Below are 14,706 nucleotides of genomic sequence, written 5' to 3'. Positions count from 1 at the left end.
ATGCTGCAGCCTGATTCTACAGTTATTGAAATTCAATTTTTTCCTCATTACTCTACACTCAGTACCCCATAATGACAAAGTGAATCCAGAATTTTAGAAAGGTCTGTAAATTTATTAAAAAGAAAAAAAAACCTGAAATATCACATTGGCTTAAGTATTCAGACCCTTTATAACATGTGAAATTTAGCTCTACTGCCTCCCATTTCTCTTGATCATTGCTGACCTGTTTCTACACCTTGAATGGAGTTGACCTGTGGTAAATTAAATTGATTGGATGTGATTTAGAGGCTGAAAAACAGCTTCTATCCCTGGGAAGTAACTCTATTGAATTCTGTATAATGCAATATTAATGCAATATCAGAGGTTTTCAATTCAATGTATAGTATGTGAAGGATGTGTATTTGTGTTTATTTTCATAGTCGTAATGTACACTGAAGATGGTATTTAATTTTGTTGTACGAGGTGCAATGACAATAAAGTAAAAACTAATTTTTTTTAGAAAGGCAGGCACCTCTCTATAGAAGGCGTCACAGCTGGCAATGCATGCTGTAGCAGAGCTAAAGCCACGAGGTCTAAGGAACTGCCTGCAGAGCTCAGAGACAGGATTATTGCAAGGCACAGACCTGAGGAAGGCTGCAATAAAATCTCTGCTGCACTGAAGGTTCCTAAGAGCACAGTGGCCTCCATAATTCTCAAATGGAAGACATTTGGTGCAACCAGGACTTTTCCAAGAGCTGGTCGCCCGATCAATTTAATTTACCTCTGGCTGACTCTATTCAAGGTGTAAAAACACGTCAGCAACGATCAAGAGAAATGGGAGGCACTAGAGCTAAATTTCACATGTTTGTTATAAAGGGTCTGAAATACTTATGCCAATGTGATATTTCAGTTTTTTTCTATTTAATAAATTTACAGACATTTCTAAAATTCTGTTTTCACTTTGTCATTATGGAGTACTAAATGTAGATTAATGGGGGGAAAAATGAGTTTCAACAACTGTAGAATCAGGCTGCAACATAACCAAATTGACAAAGGTGAAGGAGTCTAAATACTTTCTGAATGCACTGTAGACTTATATACCACTTCATTTTGCTTTTAAAGCCCTCTCTAAGAGGTTTAGAGTCAGCATATTGCCCCCAACAATCTGCGTCCTCATTTTATCGACCTCAGAAGATGGAAAGCTGAGTCAACCTTGAGCTCGTGAGAACTGAATTGCTGGCAGATGGCAGAATTAGCCTGCAATACTGCATTCTAACCACTGTGCCACCACGGCTATATAACACATTACCTTGTTCAGGGCTCTTTTGCATTCCTTTGGGGCCGTGCCCAGTTCATACTGTAGTTGTGCATGCCACTATAAGTTACTTTGCTCCATCTGTAAGTTCTGGTTCCTTATTGAAGTAGGCATTTCTCCTACAAGAATTTCTTACCAGGTATTTATAAAGTGTTGTGCATGTGTGTTTCTCTGTGTGTGCTTGTGTGTATGCGTGTGTGCGTGCGTGTAATCAGTTGCCAAGTTTCAGTAAGGAGTTCCTTGCTGCAACTGATAAAAGCTAATTTGTACACAGAATTTAAACAAATTACCATATAATGGGGCCAGTCAGAAGCCTGCCCAAGGATCATAAGGAAGGTATTCCTCTGCAAGGGAGATGGTACTCATTTTTAAATACATGCTAAGAGGCATGCCTAACTATGAAAAGGCATATGATTTAAGCCACAATATTCCCTTGACATCAGTAGCTTTTTCCTTTTGATTTCAAGAAGTTCTTTGTTGCTTCTCTGTGGTTGAGAATAAGAGAGCAAAAGAGAGCAAAAAAAAAAAAAAATCAAATAAAAAAGATTAAAGAGAACAATGCAAATCAAATGAAGGCCTGCCTTGTGAATGTAGAAAATACGAGTTTTGCTCTGTTTCCAAATTTTGTCAGCATAAGGCTAAAATAATTACCATGAGTTTCATAGCTGAATGAAAGCAAAGGGGATGTGAAACAAAGGGGTGGGGGGGAAATGTCAGGAGTCAAATGTTGTAAACAAACAAAGCTGGAAAATATCTGTAGAGTTTTAGAAACCAGGAAGTCTTGACAGCATAACTCAGCTCAATCCAAAAAGTAATGAAAAGCATTTGCACAAATACAGGAGATATCCTTGGTGTGGTTGAACTGCCCAGGATTTAGATTTTACAAAGGAATTCCCTTTTTCCTTGGTTATATAAAGGGCTCATTCTATAGAAATATTGCATAGGGGCTGTTGGAAACTGCAAACTCCTTCTTAATACAGTAAATAGAAAGAAAATCTAATTAAAAATACTACTTCTGGAATGCAATAGGCTTTCTCAAGTTTCTAATGGCCAAATTTCAAAAGAAATCCAGGTAGGCCTCAACTTACGACCACAATTGAGCCCAAACTTTATGTTGCTGAGACAGTTAAAGTAAATTTTGTTCCATTTTACAACCTTCCTTGCTACAGTTCTTAAGTGACCCAGTGTATAAGTTAGTAATCTGATTGTTAAGTGAATCTGGTTTCCCCATTGACTTTGCTTGTCAGAAGGTCTCAAAAAGTGATCATGTGGCCTTGGGACACGGCAACGATATGAAACAGTTGCCAAGCGTCTGAATTTTGATCAGATGATCATGCAGATGCTACAATGGTTGTAAGTGTGAAAAAAGGTCATAGGTCACTTTTTTCAGTGCCATTGTAACTTTGAACAGTTATTAAATGAACTGTTTTAAGTCAAGGACTACCTGTATATCCCCAAAATTCTGTTTGTTCTTCCTCCCTCTCCCTCATCCAATTCAAGATTGCACATCTCTTGATCTGCATTTCTTCCAAGTTGGCAAAATCCCCCCTCCCCTCCCCCCTTGCTGCAGGTGCATATTCTATCATATTGAGTGATTTGGTCCAATCACTCTCCCTCAACCCAGCCAACTTTACAGAATGTTCTGACCCAGGCTTTATTCAAATTAAGGAAACACACTGTGTGTAAAAGCAAACCTTTTTTAATGTGACGCTGGGAATTATTTGCATTCCCAGCCAAAACTCATTAAAAACAATTGTCTGAGATAAGCGCACGCCTTTCAGGATTGTAAAAGGCTGCCAAGAAACAGAAATCCACTTAATTAGGAGATAAACTGACAGAAATTCCAGCAAAGACAAAACAGAGTTTGCAGGGCTTCGATGAGGAATCAGAATCTAATGAACTTCTTTGCTTCCTGCAAAGGGCACATCACCCAGGGCTGGGCTTTTATCCCTTATGGGAGGGGCAATCACCTTCCAGCCTTACTCCCGAGTCGCCCCTGCTGCTTCAGCTGCTCTCTCCTTCTAGCAGCCCTGCGCATATGCGCACTGGGAATGGGCTTCCCGGGGGGTCCTCTGCTTCGCTGCTGCCAGACTCCAAAGGCTCTAAAGGCAGCACCCCACTCTCAGATGGTCCTGGTCCCATCCCTGCATCAGATGCAGGACCCTTGTCCAAGTCCTCGCCAGACTCCCGGACTGGTTCCCTTTCATCCTCACTGTCGGGTATCTTTGCCATCCGCACCAGTTGCCGGCGAACCACAACACAGAATTGTTGTTGTGGGGCATATAAGAAGGTAGGGTTACCTTAATGTTCTATAGCAAATGAGGGATGTAAATCAGAACAAATGAGGAGAGCTAGTATGGTATAATGTAAGGCTAGAAACCAGGAGATCATGAGTTCTAGTCCCACATTAGGCACAAACTCAGATGGGTGAGTCCTTGGGCCGTTCCTCTCTTTTACTTCTAGGAAGAAGCCAATTGCAGACAGCTTCCTAAATCTTTCCAAGAACAACTGTGGAGCCCAGAAAGTTGTCAGGAGTCTGATTTGAACAACCTGAATCACCAATTTTCCTCTTTCCTCCTGGACTCTATTGTGAACATTGTTAGCAGAACTGCTAAATGTATATAGACAAGTCAGTTCAGCTAAGAATCTGTTATACTGAAGAGATTTGGGTGCCTAACCAATGCATTTATCTCAACATTTTTTTATTTATTTAGCACATATGTACTTTTGTTATTGTATTTCCTTTTATCTATTTTATCTTGCAAACAGACTTCCGATTTTACCTTTATTTTATTGCTTTTGATATGGCTGTGAGACTAATCAATAAGAAACCAGAACTGACTCAAAGGTAGACCACACAAAAAGATTAAATCAGTAGACGTCTGACAGAGAACAAGCAGAGAATGGGAGGAGGGATGAATGGAATTGCAGCTCAGTGTTTTCTTTTTGAAAAATTAAATCCAAAAAGCCAGGAAAAAGCCTTTAAGATTGGATTAATTGGCTCACCACAATCTGATGCAGCTTGCTGGCTCTGCCCAACTTCTTGAAAACGAAACTTAATTTTGCCACACCCCCAACTGGTAGCTAGCTGAAACCATTCTTTGATCAACCTATTATGCCCAAGCAGGAATATCCATCAAACGAATCTTAATCTTTTTTGTTAGTTTCACAACCCAAACTCTCGTCTGACTCCCACCAGCCAGCCCTTGGCATCCAAGCAAAGTTTTATAGTCATGCCCTCCCCTCCCACATCCACAGAGGCTCTATGCAGCATCCTACAACCATGGTTAGAGCAGCTGCCCATCACCTTTTCCAGCATCACGGCCAGCCCTTTTGACCGAACTAGAAGAGAGAGGGGAGGGGGTACCCTCTTCACAACCCCTGGTTTCCCCCCACCCACCCTCCAAATTTCTGCTTGACTGTGTGTCCCGCTTGCCAACAGCCAAAGCAGAAGCCTCCAAGGGGTCCTGGGACTGTGGGTGCAGGAAGTGGGGGAAGAAATGGAAAAAGTAACAAAAAGCCACGCCGAAGTGGAACCGATCCGCTCGATCAAATAAGGAAGCCGGGTAGATGGGCGGTCGACGGGATAATTCAGTGAGAAGCCAGCCACCCCCCACAACAACTTCGCAAGGAAAGACAGGGCATACCCTCCATTTACCGCTTTTCGGGAGAATTTTGCAAAGGGCTTAGTAGCTAAGATTCATTTCCACACTCTTGTGCTCCCCCCGGAAGGTGCACGAGGGAAGGGCCAACTTGGGGTTGTTGTTTTTTTGCAAGCCGGATTTTCGACCCCTTCTTTTTTTTCCCTGACTTTATTCTTTACTGCTTCCCTCCAAACGGACACGCCTTCCTACCCTTTCACTGCCCGGGTTTAAAACACTCCAGAGTGGCCATAGATCTCGGCACCCTGCACGATTCCCCACCCGTCCCCTCCCCTCCGCAGCGAAGCCGCTACCTGCCGAAAGAAGCCGCCGCTCTCCCTCCCGGGAATGGCACAGCAATGTAAACAGCGCAGGTTCAAGCTCTTTGGAGGACAAACCTGGTCCCTTCTGCGCAGGCGAGACGGAGGGCAGCCCCGCCCACCCTTTCCGTGATTGGACGGAAGTCTGAGCTTTCGTCTAGGAGCGGAGGGAGGAGGTGCTGTCTGAAGAAGAGCCGATTTCGGCCGCTTGGCGTTTTCGATTTCCCAGGAATGATGTCAGCAATGGAGGCGGGGACCTTGCACGCCGGCTATTGGCTGAGGGGGGTTGCAAGCGTGTGTGCGGTGTTGTGTTTTTTTTGACTTTCCCGGTTTGAGTCTGCGCGGTTGATGCTCGGGCTGTGCTGGGGTAGGAATCTGTTTTCATTGGAATTTGCAGGGAAATTCCTGTAGAAAGTTAGCACCCACCCCTCTCCTAGAAGAATGAAAATGAAATACTCGAGAAAATATCAAAAAGGCAGAATATTATATTTCCCTGGATGAGAAAACGAGAAACGTGTTTTTAAAGACAAAGCAGCTCTCTGCACCTGCCTCCCTCCTCCTCCCCCCGCCCCTTCAGCTCCAGGGTGTTGGGATTAAGACATGGCCCTCAGGACATGATAGGATTAGCCCTCTACCCATCTAAGAGCAGGGCTCCCTGCATTGCAAAATCACCTGGGGACATTACATCACCCAGCAAGATTCAACCAAGCCTGGGACTCAAGACACCCTATAAAGTTACCCCTGCATGGCCCCATGGGAATCAGGATGCATTTCTTGTCACAGGAACAGGAAGCAAGTTCAAAGCCCAATAGAGGTTATAAATCTCTTGACCTCTCTCACCCATGTGCTCCAGTTTGCCCAAGACCTCAAACCATGTGGTCCTGTCCACCATGAAAACCATCCTTCCGAGCAGTCTCCATGTTTCCAGTGTCTTTCTTCCCACTTGGAACTGAACCCAGATGGACATTTCTTCCAGCATTCCTGTCTTGAAGTGAATTAAATGCGTATTTCAGCTCTCTCTCCTCGTGTGAGTGTGTTTAATGGCAGTGCAGGATTCCCATTGTTATAAAGGTGTTCATTTCCCATTTCTTCAGCCACTAGATTTACTAGATTTTTTTTATCCTGCCTTTATTATTTTATAAGTAGCTATATATATAATATATATAGTGACTTAGGTGCCAGGCTAGAAGCCAGGAGACCATGAGTTCAAGTTCTTCTGTCTTAGCCATGAAAGCCAGCTGGGTGACTTTGGACCAATCGTTGTCTTTCAGGCCAACCTTCCTCACAGGGTTGTTGTTAGGGGGAAAACAGGAGGAGGAACGAGTATTGGATATATTCACTACTGTGAGTTATTTATAAAAATAGTAAAGGCAAGATGCAAATAAATAATCCCCGTTCCTCCTATTTTCCTTACAACAACGCCCCTGCGAGGAAGGTGAGAGTGTGACTGGCCCAAGATCACCCAGCTGGCTTTCATGCCTAAAGCAGGATTAAAACTCAAAAGTCTCCTGGTTTCTAGGCCAGCACCTTAACCACTGCGCTAAACTAGTATTTGTTAAGGTATTAGGATTTAAGAACTGAACAGTGGTGAGTAGCTGCTAGATGTTGTGAATCTGATGTAAGTCTGACTGATGTAACAAGAGTGATTCAGCCGAGTATGGGTATTTCCCTTTAAAGTTCCTTTTAAGAGGTGTGTATATAAAAGGCAGCCATTAGAGGGCATGGTTCTCTTTCCTTGTGACCAGTATTCAGTGCAGAAGTTATCTCTGTGTTAAGAAGAAGAAAAGCTTGCTTGTAAAGGTATTTTGCCTACCACGTGTTTATTGTCTGTATATACCTGTTGTATATTAAACCACTGTTACTGTCTAAGTCTCTGTGTGCTGTGTATCACTCCTGGGTGTCTCATAAAGGTAGTCACGCTGCCAAATGCTCTGACAGTATTTTTGTTAAGTTTTAGTAGTGTGGTGTTTTATTTTGAAGAGACATTTTGGAAGACATTTTAAGACAGCCTTAAAATATTGAAATAAATGAAATTTAATTTGTGGGAATCTTCTTACAGGTGAGAATCTAAACCAGGAAAACTAAGAGGGAATATCTAATCTGGATCCGCACAACCCTTAAGAGCAATAAAGGCATGAAGAAAAAAAAGTTAGCACCGTAGTGACTTACAAGGTGTGTGCTATGTTTGTATTCCTACCCAAGGAGGACTGTAGCTATAACTGCACCAGTGCAAACTGATCATATTTTTGGAGGAGAAAGTGTAGGGTCTCTACTAGGGCATGTCTTGCCACCTTGAGATTCATCCAGGGGTGGGATTCTACCAGTTCGCACCTATTCGCTAGAACTGGTTGTTAACATTCTAAGCAGTTTGGAGAACCGGTTGTTAGAAGAAATTACTGGCCTAATCCTGTAAGGAAGGCAGGAAGGAAACATTCTGGTGTTGCTCACAGAAACTGCCTCTCCATTAACCCTTATTACATTCTTGGCAGGACTAGACTTCCTGTCTCAGGAATTTCTCTGGAGTTTTTTCCCCTCCTTTGCTGGTACTTTGCTTCTGTGGAGGGACCATTTAAAGTTACAATGGCACTGGAAAAAGTGACTTATGACCATTTTTCACACTTACGACTGTTGCAGCATCCCCACAATCATGAGAGGCCAAGCGAGGAGATGCATGCCTCGATGTGAGTGATATTGAGTTGGCCACACCCAGCTAATAACATGACCACCAAGCCATGTCCACCCAGTCACAATACCACCTAAACCACACCCACCACCTAAGCCATGCCCACAGAACTGGTTGTTAAAAATTTTGAATCCCATCCCTTTCGTGGTTTCATCCACGAAAATGAGGAATTACTGGAAAAGGCAGAAGTCTTGTCGACAAACTGAACACAGCAAGGAAGAAACAAGTATTAGGAGAAATGGAGCCCTAAAAGGAGCGGTGGTAGTATGTCACTCAGAAGAAAAAAATAATGAGAAGACCATCCTTACCAATGGAATTGAACAATTAATTTCATAGCCTCCCTCTCTGGAAAAAAGCAAGGCAGTATTCCTTTTGAGAGGATTCCTGGTGAGATTCTTGATTAATTGTCAGTCTTCACAAGTAACAGTGATGACTAGGGAATATTATAATGAACCTATGTACACGTGCTTCTTCCCCCTCCCCCATTTTTTCCAAAGATGGGAGACCTATAATAAAATATTCTGAATAAAGGATTGTAGTACAGAAATCCAGCTTGTCTAATCCATTCCACCTCCAATTATTTTTTCCCTCAACAGCCAGCATTTCATGAGATTTACAGCTTTGTTTGGTTTTGGAAACCTTGCAATCGCCCTTCCCCAAGTTTGCTGACACTATTTTAAATAAGTAAATATTTCTTCAGAAAACATTCCCATTCACCACTGTTCTGTCATGAATGCCCTTTGATTACATTTCTTTGAAATGGTGAAAATAGGAGTAATAGTGCTGTCCTTTCCAGCCATAATTAGAACTAGCACAGGACAACAGAATTCTTACAATTCACAAAATTGTCATAGGGTTCAAACAGTTTTGGACAAAGACCAGAGAAGCTAAAAGATTGTAAATAGTACCTGTCAGTTCTAAACAGCTTTATTGTGTAATGTTATATTACATAATAAATAAAACCATTTATGATTATTGTAAATACAATTGATAGATAAAATGAGGGGAGAAAAAGCAAATTAGTAAAGAAGACATGGATACAAGAAGGAACCAGCAGATCAGAGATGACAATAAGAGTAGGACAAAGAATATTCAGTTCTACAAAATTCTGCTTGGGTGTTCATTACATCCCTCTGAGAATTCTCTGGACCATCCAACTACAAAAAGTAAATCCTCTATGCCCAGCTGTCTCTGACACAATGTTTTGTAAAAAAAATCATCCTATGAAACTGGGCATCTAAAAGCCGCTGATGTGGAAAAAGAAAAGAGCAAAGCATCCGCCATTTTCTGTCACTTAAAACGCCAGCATGTATTTTAAAAATACTGATATAATTTTTAATAGCTTCAATCAAGAGTTCTCAAACTTTGGGTTGTGACATTTCCACTTTGGGGGGGGGGGGCTGAGGACTGGGGGGGAAATGTAAATGAAAAGCATCAGGGTTTTCTTTAAAAAAAAAACCTGGAAAGCTTTAGAGCTGTCAGATATCAATCTTTGGACCCTGTTCTGGTCCTCGGTTAATTGCCTGAACCTATCAAGTTCAAGAATCATGGTAATCATTATATAGATTAAAATTTAATCATTTAAGTGATACATTTATTTCTTGCTCAGACTTAACTCCAACAGAATCAAATTGGAAATTTTATTGGATGGGTTGTACATACTCATTTATTATTTGAGGTGATTGTAGCAGTGCCAAGTTTGAGGATGCCTAGATTAACATGCGATATCTGAGGCAGAGAAGTTGATGGGGACTGGACTCGGTGGTTGCTCTTCCTTTTGAAAATTGACAATTACAGCCTCTACACCTGTTTTGAACAGTGGTTTCACTGCCGTAGCAAACCCCATCCTAAGGGGAGTTGCAGCCCCCCCAGTGAGAGCAACCAAGGTATCAAAACCCAGGTCTATGGCCCCATCTTGAGCACGCTTCTTGGCCAAGTCAATGCAGTCTTGAGTATAGTAGTATATGCTGCTTCCAAAGTTATATAGAGTGCTGACACCAGGTATGAACCCCAAAATCTTGTTTACCATTTGCTCCGTTGCATTTACACAGTGTTCTGGTGATGAACGTCGCATGCGTGCCTGCATCGGGCACTGATGAAGCCAGGAATGAGAACCTTGCTCTGGCCAGAAGTAGCTGCCATTTCTAAGCACCACTTGGAAGGGACTGCTGCCATTGGTGATAACTCCTCCACAAACATTCCCCAAATGGTGACAGGCTGCAGCAGCTGTTGGAAACCACTTATATTCACGGTACACCTCACCATGCAGGAGAGCTCTATCGACCTGCATCAGGCCTTGGCAATGTGAGGCTTGTTTCAGGGCTAACTGGTCCAAATTGAACTGTAGGGCAGCAAAGCTTGTAGGTTTAGCTGTAGGTTTAGCGGTGTCCAGGATCTTTATCATTGTCAACAAGAGACCACTAGCATCTTTCTGCCCCAGTTGCTGGTACAGCCCTAGCCCAAGCATTTTGGCATGGTGGCTGCAGCCTGCATTTTGCAAGGCAAGCACCAGGATAGCTTGAATCATAATCTGGGCTGGTCGAGGCACGCTGTCAAAATGTTCAAAGGTATCTGGCATTAAGTTGCTGCAAGAAACCTTTTCAGGCAACTGGGTGGAATTGGAAGAGATGGAAGTGAGCAAAGTGTGGAGAGAAGCGAGGCTGGAATCCGAGATGGAATTTTCAATATGGTTTCTTGGATCGGTTGTAGTCACTGGTTGCCCTCCCAATCCATGATGCGGCAGGAGGCCAAGGAAAATCACGAGCATCAGAGAGGGTGATAAGTACATGGCAGCTTCTTGGGCACTGCTGCAATGGGAAGAAATCGATTTATTGATTTATTTAAGTAATACAGAAAGTCATCCACCTCCGGGGAAGATGCAAACATTAAAAAAAAAAACAGTATCTAGAAACAATAACCCCTGATCCTTGAGTTAAATAATACAGTCTAAAAAGAAAGCTCTGTTCAGATAGGTGTGAACTCTCACACTAAGGGTGTGAGAGAAAGAGGGTGAAGATGACTCCTCCCTAATAGTTCCCAGAGTACATGCTTTCTGAGGATGGTAGCTTGCTTCAATTTGCCAAGATTCTCTCCATAAGTGAGAAACAATTTTTTTAAAAAAACCCTATTTGGAAGAATCAGAGTGTGTCTTTCTTCCTTTTTGGCATCTGAATTCCTTGAGCTTTTCTCCAGGTCTTCTACTCAGCATGGAATATGATCAAGCCAAAGCACTCATTAAACATTGTGTAGCTAGTCAAGTCTCCTACCATTATTGCCAATGAATCCAACAGACACTTGTAGTCCCCTATGGCATACTTAACTATTTTGTAGTAGTATTTAACTATTGGGGGGCCTTTACTCTAGCACATCGATATGCCCCCCTTCAGCTATCCTTGAAAGTCAATACAGGAAATTCCCCGACCCAGAGAGACAATGCCGTGATTCTCAACTCGCAGAAACAATAGACTGGGTACTTCTCCAGTATCTATATTACAGAGGTATCTGTACTTGCCTCATCTCCCCTTTATTGCCTAAATACCAGGGTGCACAGCACAATTTTACACCTCCCTGCTGCTTTCAGATACCAACCCTTCTACAACATACGTTGCCCGGTTCTGCAAAGCAATACGTGAAATCCATCAGGAAATGACCTGTGCCATAAAGCAGTTTTAATGAACAATTAGTTCACCATTCTAGAGTGCTCTATATTGTATGACATCTAGTTTTCCTTTATATGCATTTACTACTCCTATCCCTTCTTTTAGATTGTTTTGGTAGATTTTTTTAAAGTTTTTATATATACTTTTTCCCATATCACCCCTACCTTCTCTGCTCTTACCTGAACAGGAGGGAAGAGCTTACAGGGTAAATTATAGGGAAGGAGGTCTGTCCGTACCCACTCCTCTCTCTCAAGAAAAAACAGTCACAATGTTTCAGAAGACCTCAGGAAACCCTCACCAAAAGCCTCTTTTGAAAAAGATCAAAGGTCCAACTCTGTATGGATATTAATTCTCCAAATAGTGAGGGAAGTCCTGAAAGCCTGTGTAAATTAGAAGTTAGTGAGATGTCATGGCAGCCTGCTAAGATGGACAAAACTACCGGTAGCAAAAAAGATGGAAGATGACAAAATGGCCTCTATTGCATGTGGGCAATTCACATGACTCTCGGGTCAACCTAAGTGGTACTTGGCTTGATACCGTCAAGTTGCTTCCTAGCCACAGTGAAAATGCAAATTAAATGGTCTGATTTGAAATGCTAAATTCAGTTTAAGAACAGACTTGCACATTCAAAAAGATAATTAAATATCTATCTTCATTTAGTTAGCTGAGAACATATCCTTCCAGTGGTTAAAGCCATCAGGCAATCAGGTGGGAGACCATGTGTTCAAATTGCACTTTAGCCATGAAAGCCAGCTAGGTGACTTTGGGCCAGTCACTGTCTCTCAAGTCAACCCAGCTAATAAGAATGTTGTTGCTGAGGGGAAAATAGGAGAAAGGAGGTGTGTTGGATCTGTTCATTGCCTTATTTGTAAAAATAATAAAGGCGGAATATACATAGATTATCACACACACACACACACACACACACACACACACACAGATTACATTTTCCAAAATAAGCAACCATACTCCTCATGCTCAAATAATGAACAGGAACCAAGCTTTTACAAAAAAAAAGATTGTTAATCTATCAACTTGTTCCATATTTCAAACAAAAGATGACCAATTTAGTACATCAAGAAGCCAACTGGTTTGTGGTCTGCATTCATTCGCAACATTTAAGCCATTTTCTTGCCACTACCAGCTATGTTAATGCGCCAGTATGGTTCTTCCCTAGATGCTGATCTCCCACTAATGAAACACAGGCTTGACAGCGTGACACATTATTCTCACTTCCAAAGTAACCTATTTCTTTGTCCATATTGACAGCTATTGCATGCTTCCCTCTCCCACTCCCTCCTCACCCGGGAAAGAGAAACTTACCTGCTTTAGGAGGCAACACAAACCCAAAAGGCTCCAGAGTGAACTGAGCACTGATTAAAGTTGGTCTTTATACACCCTTATCTCTGGCAATCACTCTTATCTGCAAACTCATTGCAACACTTCACTTTGTGCCCCAGGAAACTTCAGTCCCCTTTGTTAATCTTCTGCCAAAGCCCCCAGTTACTTGTCTGATTAATTCCTATGTTTTGTGTAGTTTTCCTTTGTTTTATGGTGAAGGGGGTAGGAATTCCTGAGTGGTCCACAGGTAGAATCATAACAAGAGGGAGAAACAGACAATGCTGAGTAATGCATTAAGAGAAGACAAGAACAGCCTATCTATCAGTTGCTTTGTTTGTATAGAACAAACATGCATGTCTACAACATCTGGAGTTGCAGTGAGACGAGGGATGGTCAGCCATTCTGATGTCTTCATCCTCTATCAGGCATTTTTGATTAGTTCATTCAGTAAAAGCCTTTTGTCCGGCCACCCTTCTCTTCCAACCCCTCCCGTCTTAAGACTGATGTATCCTATTGTCATTGCATTTGGAATTCAGGACATAGTGAATTCCATAGTGACTTTAAACTGTGTGCATTGAATACAGGTAGACCTCGACTTACAGCAGTTTGTTTAGGGACTGTTCAAAGTTACAACGGCACTGAAACCAGTGACTTATAACCATTTTTCACACTTACAACGGGTGCAGCATCCCCGGGATCATGTGATCAAAATTCAGATGCTTGGCAACTGGTTCATACTTATGACTGTTGCAATGTCCTGGGGTTACATTCTCCCCTTTTGGGACCTTCTGACAAGCAAAGTCAATGGGGAAGCCAGATTCACTTAACAACCGTGTTAGTAATTTAACAACTGCAGTGATTCGCTTAACAAATGTGGCAAGAAAAGTAGTCAAATGGGACAAAACTCGTGTGACGGGTAAAGGTCTCAGAGTTAGCTTCGCTCCACAGAGAAAGAAGCATGGGATAGGGCATGGGATGGGGTGAATAAGAAAAAGTTTCTTAGCTGCAGTGCCAATGACAGAATGCAGGCTAACTCCGTGGTGCTGTCCTTTTCCAGCCATAACTAACACAGGACAACAGAATTCTGACAATTCACAGAATTATCACAGGGTGCAAACAGTTTTGGACAAACACCAGAGAAGCTAATAGATTGTACATAGTACCTGTCAGTTCGAAGCAGCTTTATTGTGTAATGTTACATTACATAATCAATAAACCTTCATTTATGATTATTGTAAATACAACTGATAGATAAAATGAGGGGAGAAAAAGCAACTTAGCAAAGTAGACATGGAAGACCTGGAGGAACGTTGTCCATGGGGTCACTATGGGTCAGACACGACTTTGCGACTAACAACAACAACAAAAAGAAGACATGGATACAAGAAGGAACCAGCAGATCAGAGATGACAATAAGAGTAGGACAAAGAATATTCAGTTCTACAAAATTCTGCTTGGGTGTTCATTACATGTCCCTCTGAGGATTCTCTGGACCATCCAACTACAAAAAGTAAACCCTCTATGCCCAGCTGTCTCTGACACAATGTTTTGTAAAAAAAATCATCCTATGAAACTGGGCATCTAAAAGCCGCTGATGTGGAAAAAGAAAAGAGCAAAGCATCCGCCATTTTCTGTCACTTAAACCGCCAGCACGTATTTTAAAAATACTGATATAATTTTTAATAGCTTCAATCAAGAGTTCTCAAACTTTGGGTTGTGACATTTCCACTTTGTGGTGGGGGGCTGAGGGCTGGGGAAAAAATGTAAA

The 14,706-nt window shown here is 42.1% G+C and overlaps 2 protein-coding genes across 5 annotated transcripts in view; both read right to left on the bottom strand.

The window, feature by feature from the left end:
• The window catches only part of STAT2 (signal transducer and activator of transcription 2), a 39,990-nt gene extending 34,605 nt beyond the window's left edge, over positions 1-5,385 (bottom strand). Inside the window, exon 1 of one of the 3 annotated variants that reach the window (XM_026680023.2) lies at positions 5,250-5,385. The gene's annotated coding sequence lies outside the window, so the exon portion shown is untranslated. Of the gene's footprint in view, positions 1-1,584; positions 1,604-5,249 lie in introns of those variants that run through there. The other 2 variants (XM_026680020.2, XM_087956275.1) reach the window with 2 other exon arrangements.
• Positions 5,386-8,849: 3,464 nt separating this feature from the next.
• LOC113420191 (uncharacterized) lies at positions 8,850-13,190 on the bottom strand. 2 transcript variants are annotated; one of them, XM_087956273.1, is made up of 3 exons: positions 12,921-12,990; positions 11,800-11,977; positions 8,850-10,745 (listed from the first exon to the last, which is right to left on the bottom strand). In XM_087956273.1, exon 3 carries the CDS (start codon positions 10,724-10,726, stop codon positions 9,653-9,655), a length of 1,074 nt encoding a protein of 357 aa, XP_087812399.1. In that variant the 5' UTR covers positions 10,727-10,745; positions 11,800-11,977; positions 12,921-12,990; the 3' UTR covers positions 8,850-9,652. The 2 variants fall into 2 exon arrangements, with proteins under 2 accessions (XP_087812399.1, XP_087812398.1); XM_087956272.1 differs by lacking the exon at positions 11,800-11,977 and having other exon boundaries at positions 12,921-13,190.
• Positions 13,191-14,706: the final 1,516 nt, after the last annotated feature.

The sequence above is a fragment of the Notechis scutatus genome, chromosome 2 (assembly GCF_049901735.1).
Source record: "Notechis scutatus isolate UNSWTSFEM ecotype Mainland chromosome 2, rNotScu1.2, whole genome shotgun sequence".
Lineage (NCBI taxonomy): Eukaryota > Metazoa > Chordata > Lepidosauria > Squamata > Elapidae > Notechis > Notechis scutatus.
This window is presented reverse-complemented; position numbering and strand designations above follow the sequence as displayed.

Coding starts and splice junctions, on each gene's coding strand:
- LOC113420191 (XM_087956272.1), bottom strand. CDS start 10,726: ATGTACTTATCACCCTCTCTGATGCTCGTGATTTTCCTTGGCCTCCTG.